The 14,730-nt window shown below is 43.0% G+C and overlaps 1 protein-coding gene across 5 annotated transcripts in view; it reads left to right on the top strand.

Moving 5' to 3' along the window:
* Positions 1 to 14,730, top strand: part of CADPS (calcium dependent secretion activator) — a 204,950-nt gene that overhangs the window by 103,131 nt on the left and 87,089 nt on the right. For all 5 annotated transcript variants that reach the window (XM_056501542.1, XM_056501538.1, XM_056501539.1 and 2 more), the window contains exons 10-11: positions 3,605 to 3,713; positions 4,741 to 4,953. In XM_056501542.1, coding sequence (XP_056357517.1) covers positions 3,605 to 3,713; positions 4,741 to 4,953 — 322 coding nt within the window. The remainder of the gene's footprint in view (positions 1 to 3,604; positions 3,714 to 4,740; positions 4,954 to 14,730) is intronic.

The raw sequence follows: 14,730 nt of genomic DNA on the forward strand, positions 1-14,730 counted from the left end.
AAAATAGCTGGAAACTGCTGGTTAAACTGATGCCATAGCTTATTATGCCTGACTACAGTAGGTCTAGTCTAGCATACCCTGTCCATACATCACACAGCCCTGGCAGGAGAGCACACACATCTCCTGCTTGAAGAGAGAAGCTGGGACAACTGTTTTGTGCAGTTTAGTAGAGCTGAATGGATATGCTTAGATGTGAAAACTGTTGTTTTCACATTTTTTTCTTTAAACTAGATCATTTCCTCTGCTCATTTGTGTCAGGAAAGGGCTTGGGAGGCAACGTGCAGCTGCAACCAGAGGACAAGAGTCTCCCATCAAAGTGGAAAGCTGTATTACAGCTGGCAGTATCTTCGCACGGTTTCTCTCCCTTGGGACAAAATGCATGCTGTTAATTTAGAAAAGGTCCATTTAAGAATTTAACCCAAGTAGGGTGGTGTTGTGTCAACAGTAAAAAAGGGGGAGCAAATGACTGAGCTCAGAGTGTGAGGCATGACAATTAACAGGTTTGAGCAGAATCCTGGGCAAAGCAGTGCTCACTAGAGCAGGAATCTCTGGTGGAGAAACCAGGACAAAGTCAAGACTAGTTAATGCATATCTGCTGTATTTATTAATCAGTTGGATTATATAGCTGGTGACAGAATATGGTCAAGTGCCAAGAAAGTCAGATTTAATTTAGCAGCCTAGGAATAGTGAACTTTGGCATTTGTCTCCTGCTGTCTGCTTCCCCTTTCCTGAATTTCTTTGTCTTTTTCCTCACTTTTATTTCCCTTATGTTCTTTTGTCTCAAATTATTTCTCAAAGTGTTTTCTCTTTTTTGTAATGAACCAACCAGGGGTGGCTTGGATTAGTTCCCTTCTTTTACTTTCTCTCAGTTCAGCTTCCTTAGATGCTCCTTTCCTGGCTGTCATGGAGTCCCTGGATGAAATCCCAGCTGCTTTGGGAGTTTGTCCCTCACTGGGCAGAGATTTCTCCTCTGTCTTCCTTCAGTTTCCTCTCTGTATCTGTGTTTTTTCCAATTACTCAAACCATTCATCTTGCCCATCCCATCTGCTCGCTCGCTCTCATACTCAGCTATGGTTCAGAGTGAACTCAGCAGGCTGTAAGATTAATTTCTGCTATTAACTGTTTCACTTGTCTGGTTGCTTCTGAGCTTTACAAGAAAGCAGTCTCTGTAAAGCACAATATTTTGGAGGACTCATGAAAGGCAAGTGCAATCTCCTCTTGACCCTACAATGCTGTTCAGCAGCAAAGCACAACTGTGACATACTGAGCTTTCTAGAATCTCATTTTTTTGGGCTTGGCTTTCCCACCGCTTGTAAATGGAAGGAGCCACATTACACTGGTAGCCATGGCACCAACTTCTCTCTGGCCCCAAGCAGTAAATGCTCTAGGCACAGGATAGGGCACACAGGCTGCTCTGCCAGTGCTTGAAGTCAGCAGCTTCAGTTGTTTAGGTGCAGGCACTCTGCATGGCACAGTTGGCACCTCTTCCAGAGGCCATCATTAGCTTTGTCATCTCTCCAACCTGATCCTTGCTTGATCCTGCCAGCGAGCTTTGTGGCATTCCTGAGCTTCTGAGCTGTGTGAGTATAGAAGAAGTAGGATGTGAACCTGATGAGCCCTGACTCACTGCATGTTATAGACCCACTTTCAGGTTTCTCTTGAAGGTCTCTTCTGATAACAATATTCTTTCAAGGAAATCCTGTGCATCCTAACAGGAGACACCAGTTTGCTTTGCCTCTGTTCCAGAATGGCTCCACCAGAGCCTACTGTCCACACCTGTCATTTATAACCTTTAACATGAGGAATACAAGCTCTGAAATGCCTTTTTCCCTATGTTGCCACTGTCTTGCTATGGTTGTCTTATTCATAAGGCAGAAGAATATTTTCAGGGTCTAAAGAGAAGTGGAATTACTTGTATATGAAGAAGAACCCAAAATTCAGACCTCGTGTTTGGGGTCAGAGAACAACAGCTGAACCACTGAGTGAATTTACCTGTTGCTGTAGACCATACAGGAGAAGCAAAAAAGCATTAGTGGTATGAAGGTTTTCAATAAATGTCAGCATAGGTTAGCACTGACTCATTCCAGGAATTGCATTTGTCATGCAGTCCCTGAAGTTCAGGCTGTCTAACACAGAGAAATCAAATCCTTACCGCTCAGACGAGATCTCTCAGATTTTCCCGTAAATAAAGCAAATTCCAGAGTTTCTCCAGGAGATGGCAGCAACATGCTGCAAGTACGACTGAATGAACACCACGGGAGTCTGAATGTTGTGCTGAGGGGCACTGGGTTATTTTTAGATTCCTCCGTGTTAATCTTTTTAATTTTTGTGTTGCCCATACGATGGTAGGCATGCAAAGTTCAGAACAGGGAATGTGCACTGGTGTGCTCCTGCTATTGGTCTGCTACTTGTCAATCTTTCGTCAGCGCTGGTAGTTTTAAGGAGGATGCAAGATGCTTAAAGCATCGCTTTTAGTCTTACTCCCACAAATGTGTTAATGATAGAGTTTATTCTTAGGTGGCTTTTGGAGCTGTTCCTGGAGGAAGGCTCAGTGCAGGCAGGGCTGCTGGAGCAGGCTGGCAGCGAGCAGAAGCCCATAGAGGGCAGCAATAAACCGAGTGGTGTCTGGGAGACACTGTGCCAGTAGATGGGTCCCCCGACTTCAGTAAATTCCATTTTATTAGTGAGAGATGCCACTAAAATAAATGCTGCATGAATCTTTGTAGCCGAGCAATTTGTCTGGAGTTTGAAGGCAAAAACCTCCCAGCCCAGCCATGCTCCCATCTTTCAGGATCTCTCCCAACTTCCAAAAAATGACAAGCACAATTCATTGCCACCCACCAGAGTTTTAAAGTTTCCTCCAGAGGTCAAGGAAATGTCCAGATGAATAAAATTACGTCAGGCGTCCAGGATGTGACACAACCTTAACAAAGTCATTTGAAATCATTTGACAGTAAATTTCCCTGTGAGTTCCTAGCCTGGGGCACGGAGAATCCTCTCCTCTCCTGGCTGGACGAGCTCCTTGCCGAGCACGCCGATCGCAGCACGCCGAGTACGCAGGCTCTTGATGCGGCCTGATGGGCTCCCAAAGGCGACTGGGGAGCCTGGCAGAGCCCCGCAGCTGAGCCGGCTTCCGTCAAGAGCTTGACATTGAATGTATCGTGTCATGCAGATGGTACCTCAGAGGAGTGAGAGCTGCCATTTACAGCACTGATGACAACAACTGCCGGGATCAGTGGGATCTTAAGATTGCTTTAATATGACTGGCACCTAGCAATTTAGCTCACATTGTTTGTGACAGGGTGTCACTCTTGCACTTGTCTGGGGATGAATGATAGAGGGTTTTAAGCCGTGGAGCTTCCTCTTTTGGAGGAAAGTAAACCGCTGTATGTACTGATGCGGAGAATTAGATGTGTGTGCTAAGAGAGGGCTTTGCAAAAGCCTGGTAAAAAGTTTACTCTGTTTCTAATGGGCAGTGAGCATCCAAATTACCCCAGCACCCCCAGCCCCTGCAAACACGCTGCCAGCCTGCGGCATTTGTAAGCGCTTTGGTTTGCCTTGTGGTGGTCACCCGGTGCCATCTTAGGTTTGTGATTTTCCTCAGGTTAGTCAATATACATTTGCTATGTGCAGCTACCGGGAGAAAAAAGCAGAACCTCAAGAGCTGCTGCAGCTGGACGGATACACTGTGGACTACACCGACCCGCAGCCAGGTACGGGGCCGGCGGCTCCCGCGGGGCTGCGCTCACCCTCCCAAAGCAGCCCTCCCCCTTCCTCTCCCTGCCTGCATTATTCTAAATATGTTTGTGTTTGTACTCGTCATTAGCTATGCATGACTTTACTATAAATAGATCTAAGGGACTGAGCAGGGAGTTGCACCAGAGGAGGGAAAGACTCATCTCTTCTGGGGAGCCTAAGTGAATTAGGCACTTAAATCCCAATGAAATTTGATTGTGAGCTGAATGCTCAAATTGAGTAATGATTCTAACCTGTGCCTTCAGATTACGTTCCCTAAGTAAAAGGCTAGCAGCTATGCTTGTTCTTTATTGTAGAAAATATTTATGGGACCAAGCTAGCATTTTTGCCTGCCCCATTCTCTCATGGCATGGGTGTCACTGCATGGAAAGGGCAGGCACAGAAAGCCCCTGGTACCTGGAGGTACCTGTTGGTGGTTGAGACCCTTCTTCAAGTGGATGAGCACCATTTTTTTTTTTAGCTCAGTGGGGAAACATGTTGAGCATGTGATCTTCACCATTCACTGGATAATGGTATCCCCAGAGGAGATGAGAAAAGATACAGTAGGTTGTTTGTCAAGCCCTTTATTCCAGTTTAAGTCTCATATGAGGGAGATGGGAAGATGGATGCCACATCAGGGCAAAGATAGAAATAAGGATATCACCCAAGGACCTTTTTTTTGCAATGTGAGCACTGCTGCTTTAATAGGGAACCTCCCACTCAAACCCCATTTTTAATTGGGCGCCAGTGGTGCCCACATGGGACTTGCACAGATGGTGCTGTAGGTGAGAGGAGCAATTAATCCAAGTGTGTTGGGGCACGTTTTAGTAATTGGGTCACCTGGGGACCTGTGGGCTGTGTTGCAGGTGAGTTTGGTGCAGGGGCTGGGAGCAGCATGGGACTGGTGAGGAGACACCTGAACAGTGGTGGGGTGGGAAATCGGGGGAAGTCTCCTGGCTGGTCTCAAAGTCTGTGAAACTGCACTGTCACTTCCTTTCCTGCCAGGTTTGGATGGTGGCAGAACATTCTTCAACGCTGTGAAGGAAGGAGACACGGTGATTTTTGCGAGTGACGATGAGCAGGACCGAATCCTGTGGGTCCAAGCCATGTACCGAGCCACTGGCCAGTCCCACAAACCTGTGCCACCTACCCAAGTGCAAAAGCTAAATGCTAAAGGAGGAAATGTACCCCAGATAGATGCTCCAATCTCTCAATTTTGTAAGTAAATAAGTTCTCCTAGACAGCCAAAGTCTTTGATGGAAAGATTTTCTGCACTGATGTAAATCAATATTTGCACACGTTTCTGATTTCAAAGCAAAATGTTTTTTCATTATCATAAAGCTTCTTTTTACATCAGTAAATCCAGAAGCAGTTAACCTGTGCCTTTGACAGAACTAAACCCAAGAAACAAAATTCCTTGGGGAACTTGTCAATGAGTATTTTAAAGTGCAATACTTGATGGAGGAGAGAGACTGGGATCTGAGAGCCTGAGACCCACCTTGCTTTCCACTGACACGTGTTTTACCCACACACAATAAATTGCACACCCAGATCAGAGCAATTCATTAGCACCATTAGCTGTCTGTCAAATGCATCACGTGCTCAAAACTACAGGTGCAAATCTTGCAAGTATGAAATGCACACACAAAAAGAGGTCTCCTGTTGAATATTCAACTGTAGGAAAACATATGGTATTTTTAACAGGTTGCTTTGCAGGCCAGTTAGATGTGAATTTAAAGCAATCATCTTTTAAGTCGTAGCTATGCTGCATGTCCTATGCAGTTATACACACTTCATCTGAAATTGAGAGCAATTTCTTTTCTCTTGCAAATGTAATTTGGTTATAAACCACAGAAATGACTCTTCACTCATTTTTCTTGATGGTCTCAATTGTGTGCAGCCCCTTTTATATGTAATATAACAGCAGTTCCTGCTAGTTTCAGCAAAAATTTAAAATTAATATCATTAAATATCAATAAGGGAAAATTGTAAATATGGAAATTCTTTGGATTAAAATAGATTTCAACTTTTTAAAATAGTCTCTGTAAAGCAGTTATGGAGTATATTGTTGTAAGGAAATCAGAAAATCTGAGCTTTCCTTATCAATAGCATTTGACCACCTTTTAATTTGTTTAACTTCTTCATTCCAGTATTTATAGAAAGTAACAGTATGAGACATACAGCTGTATGACCAGTGCTACAGCAGAAAACCTCTGCTTGCTGCTTTTTTATTTTCTTGTATCTTCCACATGCCTGTGTGTTTTAGCCTCCCTTCTGCCTTGCATTGCTGCTGCTGCAAGTGAAACGTAGTGTGATGCAGTGTGGTAATCTATAGTCAGTGTTTCCATTTCAATGATCCTCATCCTCCTCATTGCAGTCACTGACTTTGGGAGTGCAAGGTGTAAATAACTAGGGTTGGGAGGGAAGGACACCTCTCAGAAAGCCAGAATGGGAGGTGGGAATTGGCCTCTTGCAAGTGGGACATTTACTGGCTCTGATAAGCCTCTAGGCCTGGCTGGGTCATGCCAACCTAAGAGCATTCCCAGGGGTTATGTCCCTCTGCCCTGAATGTTTAATCAGAGAGTTCTCAGAAATAGCAGGCACAGATCCTTGTACTGCTGCTTTTTCACTTGCTAAAAGCCTTCAAAGCAAAGCAAGGGGGAGCAACAGAGGGATCCTGCTTGTGGCTCCCTCTCCTGACAATTGGTGCTGAAGGATGCTCTTAGTTGTGGAGTTGGTGCACAGAGGATGCATTCCTGTCCATCCCAGCATGATCCCTGCAGAGTAGGATGAGAGCAGAGAACATCAAACTGGGGAAACACCTTTCCCTCCAGTCTTCTCCTATCCCTGCAGACATCAAGCTTGGAGAATTTTTCTGCTGGGTAAATTCATGATATTTACAGAGTTTTCACTTTGCCAGACCAGTATGAAGGGTCAGGTGAAGTGTTGCTTTGCAAGACACATCATAGCAGCTGTAGCAAAATCTGCCAGGGTTTTTGAGGAGGAAAAGAGATTGCCCATGGCTGTGGACACTTGGGTGCATGATTTGCTTGCACAGCCAAGCACTGTGTGTGTGGGAGAGCTGAACCTCTCTGCTGGATACCTGGGGTGGAGAAAGGGCTACTCCTTGTCCTGGTCCTTGCCACAGATCAGGGAAGTCAGTGACTCTGCCTCTACACAGCCCAGCACGTCCATCAGAGCCTTGTGCTGCTTGTGGTCCTCCAGGCTCTCAGCCTGATTGTGCTCAGAGCTGTAGAGATGCCACAGGCTTGACCTTGTTTATGCATCTCACTCACTTGCCAGGAGGCTCCCTCACCCTTGCTTCTGGTGAAAACAGTGAAAATTTCACCCCTGGGCCCTCCAGGGCATTTGAGGGAGTCAGGATCTGACCTCAGTTTCTCTCACTTGTTCTCATGCCAATGCCAGCTCCAAATCTGGATCATTTTGCTTTTTTTAACATCACCACCCTCTTTCCATCCACAATGTATTTTTCTGTAAGTTGCACAGCGTCAGTCTCTCCTTTTTGCTGCAAAACTGGGAAGCCCTCTTGGATGTGTTGTGCCAAAGCCTGGGAGAGAGAAGCTAGTTGGCTCATCAGTCCATCAGTGTGATGGCTTACTACTTGAGCATCTTCTGGGCTAGTGTGCTAAGTCCTTTGTTTTCCTTCCTCCTCACCCTTTGGATCTAGATCCCTCTGGCAGGTCTTTGTGCACATCCTACAAGAGGAGGGCAGCATGCCATAATACACTTTCATCTCAACAGGAAAGGCTGTTCATTTTTCAAATTTCAACATCTATACATGGCAGTGCAGAAGTCATGGGGCACAGCAGTTAAATAATCTGAAGCATTAGTGAGTCATGCAAGTCTTAAATGCACAAATACATATCTCAGCTCCTTCAGTCTTGAAATCCGAACATCCCAAGTATTGCATTTTTTAAAGGGTCTAGGTTTGTTCTTGGTTTTTTATTTGGCTTGGGTATTTTGGTTTGGGGTTTGGGGTTGGTTTGTTTTTTGGTTTTTTTTGCCTGCAGAAAGGTAAGGACTTCTGAGAGACATTTTATTCTTGTACTTTTATCTTTATACCTGTCATATTTATTTTTTTTTTTTGTGCTTATTAGAGGCTATGGTGAATGAGGATGTGCAAAGAAGTAAATGTTAAGCCATTTGACGAGTACCTGTTGTTACAGCTTCCATGTCGTAGCAGTCCGAGGCAGCTCATGCGCATGCATGCACACGCACAGAAAATCCAGCCACCGTGCCTGGAGCTGTCTGTTGCACAGAAACTTGGGAAGCACACATCCTACTGTTTGGGAAACTTGGGAGAAATCATGAATGCCATTTGGTCCCCACTTCTTTTGACTCAGTAAATATTAAAGTTTGAGCAGCTCTCAAATTCTCATCCACAGTTCGATGGCAGCACTTGACTTAGAAGTAAACAGACAGCTCCAAACCAGGGTGGAATTTATTTTATTTGCAATTTAAGTACTGAAGAAAATAGATCCTGCTATTCATTAATTTTTGTATGACATACAGTTCTTTTTACGTGGGTGAACAATACCTGTTAGAGTGAAAAGTTTTGCTTTTTTTGTTTTGCTACAATTTCAAAGAAAAGCTCCATTTACACACAGCTGTGCTTTTCTCCAGTGTTTGCATTATAAAAGAAAAAAACCCCAAACTGTTCTTGTTTACTGTTGAAATCATTCACAGTATTATAGTCAATAATGCTGCCACTACATATTACACCTTTTGGCAAAATTTAAGCTTCATAAAAGTGGTCACTTGTCTGAAAGCACCAATCTTTGTTCGTTCTGTGTTAGTGATGTATCAAAGAAAATTCCCAAATGTGCTCAACATTCCTTTTTTTCCTTGAAGCCCTTTTTTCAACATGAAAGATTGGTCTGTACTTGTTTTACGTATCATTTGTGGTTATATTTAGTTTTTAATGTCTGTTTATATTTATTAACTGTTAATCACACCATATACAATGAGTTGGTTGTTTTGAGAATTTGTGATGATTTGTTCCCCCATGATAAGTAGTGAGGTTTATTGAGCTGCTTGAGAAATTTTCAGCTGTAAGTGGTTTTCTTTTTGGTTGGTTTGATTTTCTTTAAGTTTCTTTTTCATTCTTTGCTTGAACCCAAATATTTAGCTGCTAGGTTAGGGCTCCTGTCTGCTTTCCTGAGCCTTGTTGCTAGTCTTTATGTTATTCTGGTTTGTTCCTTCTTACCCTGCTAACTTCTAGCTGGACTCAAGGGTAAGTGCTTCCCTGTAGCTAGCACAGCTCAGATAATCAGACTAGATTATCTGACATATGCAATGTGCTTTTTTTTTCTCTTAAATATTTCTCATGTTTAGATTTTGTAGTACAAACTTTCCATGTTATTTTCCTGAATTGAGATTTGAAATGTAAGTTTCCATACTGAAATTGGGATGCATGTGATGTTTGCATAATTGCCTTCTCTCCCTGGCTTTCACATTGGCATCAAGTGATCCTCTTAGTAAAGCCAATCATTAACATTTCTATTTTTCATTCCAAGATGTAAATATTAATTAACATCACAATAAAACTGTAAATAATACCTTCTTTTGTTTCATGGAAATTACATCTAGTTGACTGCTTCCTGCCTGCAAACAGATCATTTTGCACTCTGACAATATCCTTTCTCTCCGTGCCGATGATTAGCTTGGTGCAGCGCACCAGAGTGCGGGGCTAACCACGGACACCCCAAAGCATAGAAAGGTAGGGCAGGAGACCCCAAGAGACCCAGAGAAGGTGCAGGACTCCAGAGGAGACCCCCAGAAACCCCTCCACACATGCCTTGTGAAAAGAGCCCTGAATCATCGAGATTTGATTAGTTCCATCTCCCGTTAACTTGGTAGGGAGTGATTTCAGCAGCAAGTGGCTGCTTTCTGGGTCACCCTGCATTTGGAGATGCTGGCCTGCTCCAACTTAAATGCATTTTTCGTGGAGGGGTGCTGCTGTTCTCCAAAATTATCATAAATTATTGTATTAGCATGGGTCTCAGTCACCAATCAAAGCTAGTCAAAGAATACGCCAGGGGAATTGCTCTTTTACTTTTTCCCACTGGTATACCTATTTTGCAAAAGATAAAAGCCCAGACCTGTGGTGTAAGACAGCTTCTCATTAGTTTGTTCAGTCATAAATACACCCAGTACAAATCCTTTACTGGTGTTAAAATCTTCTGTAATATCTGGTGAGTGCCTGCTTTCCTTAGGAGGGAATAGCATCAGTGGGTCATGAGAGCTGGCAAATATGTATCCGGAGTATTTGAATGCAATTATGAAAAGGAACAGGCGGTGTCATCCCTCTTGGCCATCAAACAAGACTCCTTTTTTCCTTCCTCCTCCTTTTTTTTTTTCTTTTTTCTTCTTTTTTTCCTATGTGTGAATATGTGTGTGTGTACAAATATCCCCCTGGGCAGCAGGCAGAATTCCTTCTCAGCAGACACTTTCTTTTTTCTTTCTTTATTTTGTTTTCTAAACGTTTGGATTTCCAAAGAGAATTCTTATCAGACTTTACCTAAAAAAAAAAAAAAATACCCACAAAAGTTTAATTTCAATGAAATACGGATTTTTTTGCTACTTTGAAAGAAAGAAAGAAAGAGTGAATGAATGAATGAATGAAGGAATGAATGAATGAACCTGGGTTTGGCAACATTACATGTATTTGCACTACAATGCATTGCTATCTTATTAGATTATTAGTTTTGTGCTTTAAATGCTTTACTTTTTTTAGATAGTTAAAGAGATCATGAGAACGCTGCTGTGTCTTCTGTATTGTCAACTTGCAGATGCTTCATTGCAGGAATGCAGAATTAAAATGTTAACTCAGTCTCACATAAATTGCATGAATTTAAAACTAGCCTGTAAATCTCTTCTGCATTCTTCCAGACTTTATGAAGCCTGGAACTCTAATTTTTGAAATACAAATTCGCAGGTTTCTGCAGCCATTGAATTCAAAATATTTTTAAAGAGTTATAAAAATGCTGTGAAACAATGTTTTATATTATAAGTAGCTGACCTAAAACAGTGTTTTTAACTTGCCACACAAGGAATTATCTAAGTGCATACTGCAAATTCTTATTCATCTAACTACCAATTCTTAGACAACTTAGATTGCAATTCAGTGCCTCTGTATCTGGTGATTTACAGTAGCATTCGTAACAATTTATTAAAATTCTTACTGAAGCAGAAAATAATTTGTTTGCAGCAGGGGAAAAGCCATTAGCCACAGGAATAAACAGCCCATTATATTTAAAAACTATCTTCTAACATGCAGTAATATGAGGGGGAGAAGAAGGAGCTCTTGACTTTGCAGCCGAGAGGCGAATTGAGGCTCCTGCAGCTCCACACAGGAGCAGGTTTGGGGAGGAGGTTTGCAGAGCCCTGAGCACACACATCACTTCTCAGGGGTGGCAGTGCCACAGTGCACAGTGAGGAGGGGATGTCACCAGCCAGCACTGCCAGCAGCTCACTCACAATCTGCCTGGCATTTTAATCCAGGTGCAGGGATTCAGTGTTTCCCCCTCCTGAACACCAGTATTTGCTAGTGAAGTCTCTTGCTCCACACAGACAAACAAAATGGGGCTTTCAGGCACTTCTTGGGGTGTTTCTTTAACAAGTCACAGCCCAAGTGTGTCCCTGAGCAGGAGGGGACCCCGCTGGCCCTCAGGGCAGGCAGTGGGTGGCAGTGGGCACTCCATGAGCTGCCCACTGTGGTGCATTGCTGGCCAGGCTGGAAAAGTTCTCCTGCTTTGCCCAGCCAGGCCAGGGAAGACTTTTCTAGAAATATCTGTAAATGAAGAGCTGCCATCAATCATTGTCATTCCTTTATTTCATGTCTCCTGATGAGGTTGACTAGTGTCATTGTTTGTTACTGTCCAAACCACATCTTCATTCTTGTAATGTCAAGCAGATATGACAAGCACACATTTTCCAGATGAGTAAGATACAAAGTCACCTTTTAATTTACAGTTGTTTGGGTTTTTGTTTGTTTGGTGGATTTTTATTGTTCTTGTAACAGGGAAATGTGTTGTAAAATTTACTAGATTTTCAGTTGCCTTTGGTACTAAGACAAAGTCACTCATTAATGAAAAGAAACAAATCTGGAGTAAAACATTCTTACAATAAAATGGCTACCTAAAGCCTTTTATAACAAGAATTCTTTTATGGAGCTTGTCCCCCGCTATTAACTTCACTGCTCTCAAAGCAAAATCTGCCAAAATTATTGCTGGAGCAAAAGAAATGCAGAGAGCAGGGAAATACATTTAAGAAAAAAAAGAATGAGGGATTTGACTGGTTTGTCTCTTCCTTTTTAAATAACAGATAGATAAATACAGCCCTCAGAGAACCAAACAGTCCTTTGGACAGTCCTTTGGTTTTCATGATTCTTGTTACTGTTGAAACCTTTGTGTTCCTGACACTGGCAGATTTTTAAGACTCTGATTTCAAGCACATGTAGGGAGGGTGTGTATGACAGTTAATGGAGTCAGCACAAAATGCAAACTGGATAAAAATGGACAAAACAAACCTGGCAGTATTTTAAAAAGGCAGTAATGCAGAGGACCAAATGTTATATAAAAGGCCAGAGTCTGCAGTTTTGCAGAAGAAAGGTTTGTGGAGCCTGTGCTGGCTCTGTCCCTCCACTGGCAGCCTCCCTCCTGAGACCACCATCGAACACCTTTCAGCTGCAGTTTTGTGCAGCTTGTCTAAATATGTAAGATAACTTTTGTGGGCCTGCAGCAGCATTTTGGCTGGGGCCCCAAACAAAGAAACACCAGCGAGCTTGGCACGGCACCTTGGGAAGGGATTGCAAATTACTGGAGCATCATATAACTTTCTTTCTTTGGTTTCTCCTTCCTTTTTAGCTAGAATAACAGAACAGGGTCAAAAAAGCAGCTGTATTTGACTGAAACAATTAATTTAAAGTACTTAAAAATTGGGTGTACAGTTTGGGTGTGAATATTAGCCATTTTCGTTTTGTGCCTTGTTTAACATCACGTTCAAACTATATAGGCCATTTTGAAAGAAGGTGGATTATGCATAAAACATTTCATATGCAGGTACTGGCATTATTTTAAATTGCAGATATTTGTCTGAAGCAGAGTGATATATTTAGATCTGTTCTTTTTGTGTTGCCTACGAAGTTTAATGGTTTTGCTATAATATGATTAATTTCATTTTCAAAATTTAAAATAAGTTCCAAGGTGCATAGGTTGTTTGTTTAGAATAATTAAGGGGAGATGAGTTGGATTGACTTCTTTAACCTGCTTTTTACTATTTTTAAGAATTTTGGCCCAGAGCTGGTATTCCATTTAAAAGAAATATACATCTGTATTACCATTCTCCCCAGATATCTCCAGTTCACATCACAACAGCTGTATCCCCTGGGTGGGTGATGTGCACCTGGCCCCTGTATCTCTGCTGGTGCAAAATGGTTTGGTCTTGCAAGAGCTGCAGCACTGGGCTGTGCAGGGAGAGCTGCAGCTGCTCGTCCTCCTTCCCATGGCAGAAATCCACATTTTAAATCACTGACTGAGCAGAAGTCATGTGCATAATGCTTTTCTGGTCACTTGAGCTCACACAGTGCCATGTCTGATGTCTCTCTCTTCATGTGGTTGTTCCGTTGAGGAGAGATTTGGGGCAAATGGGCTTTCGAGCAGGCACCCAACGGAAGACGTTGCTTCAAAGTGTTTAATGAAAGTAAAACTGCCCCTGATTATGGATAGTTGTGAAGGACATTTAATCACTGTGTCTGTTCTCACGCTTGTCAGGGAACTCTGTGCCCCTGCCTTGGGCAGGAGATTGTAAAAAGCCCAGCCAGACCATCAGCTCTGTGGAAGCCAGCGGTGCTTCAGTCGGTTCCCACCAGCAGAAAGTCTGCTCTGTGCCCACCTTGCTCAGAGAATGTAATGTGGGAAAAAGCTTATTAGTCCAGAATAAAAAATACTAATTTCAGACATGCTTTCTAGTGCATATGCTCAAAAAGGTTCACCAGCTAAAGGGCTAGAGGACTCTTCCAATTTCCAGCTGATTTACTCGGCTCTCAGAGCCTCGTCGGCTGAGCAGGAGGATTGACAGTGTATCAGGGCTCCTAATTGAAAAGTAATAAAATCTCTGAGCAAAGCTGGCAAATGAAGGCCTCCAGCCAATTTGTCAGCTTGCAGTCAACTCTGAGGAACCGGGCAGAGCAGCAAGCCATTAAAAATAGTCTGATAATAGCTGTTAAAACATTTTCCGGGCACTGGGGATGGAATGAAAACAGCACAGCCGAACTCTTTGGGAGTGAAAGCAGTCAAATCCATCTTGGCCCAAAGGGACAGAGACAATGGGGCAGAAAGCTGTCAAAACAGACAGGAGCCAGTGTGTGCTGCAGGCCACAGGGCTGGGTGGGCTTCACATGCCATGCCCAGGGATGCTGGAGAGGTGCCATGGAGGTGATGTGCTCCCCAGGGAGGTTGCCCCCATCCCCTGAGCCAGCCCTTGTGCTGCCACCTCACTCAGCACCATCGGCAGCTGCTTCTGTCCTGGTGCTGAGTGCACGGCAGAGGGAGAGGGGGATTTGGGTCCTGGAAGGCAGGCAGGGTTAGGGGGGCAGCAGGACCCAGCACATACAGTGAAACAGGGGAACAGATCCTCAAAAATTAATCCTCTGTAGGAAAAACATCAGTGTTTATTCAGCGGGGTTATAGTGAGGAAAATTGCCAGCTACAGCTGAATTAAGTACTGCTAGCAGCTAATTGAAATGTTACATGTTTCAATTTGTCTGATTTCTTTCCAGTGAGTGATGTTATTTATACAGTTTGTATGTAGATAACGATAGACTATACAAAAAATGTAAAGATTGATACCAGTGATCATTACTATGTGAGAGCACTGACACAAATGAAGTATTTGGAATGACATGCCATCCTTCACAACTAAATATTGAATAGAAAAACATATATAAAAAAACATTCTCACTCTCATTTAAAA

This window comes from Oenanthe melanoleuca, chromosome 12 (genome assembly GCF_029582105.1).
Source record: "Oenanthe melanoleuca isolate GR-GAL-2019-014 chromosome 12, OMel1.0, whole genome shotgun sequence".
NCBI lineage: Eukaryota > Metazoa > Chordata > Aves > Passeriformes > Muscicapidae > Oenanthe > Oenanthe melanoleuca.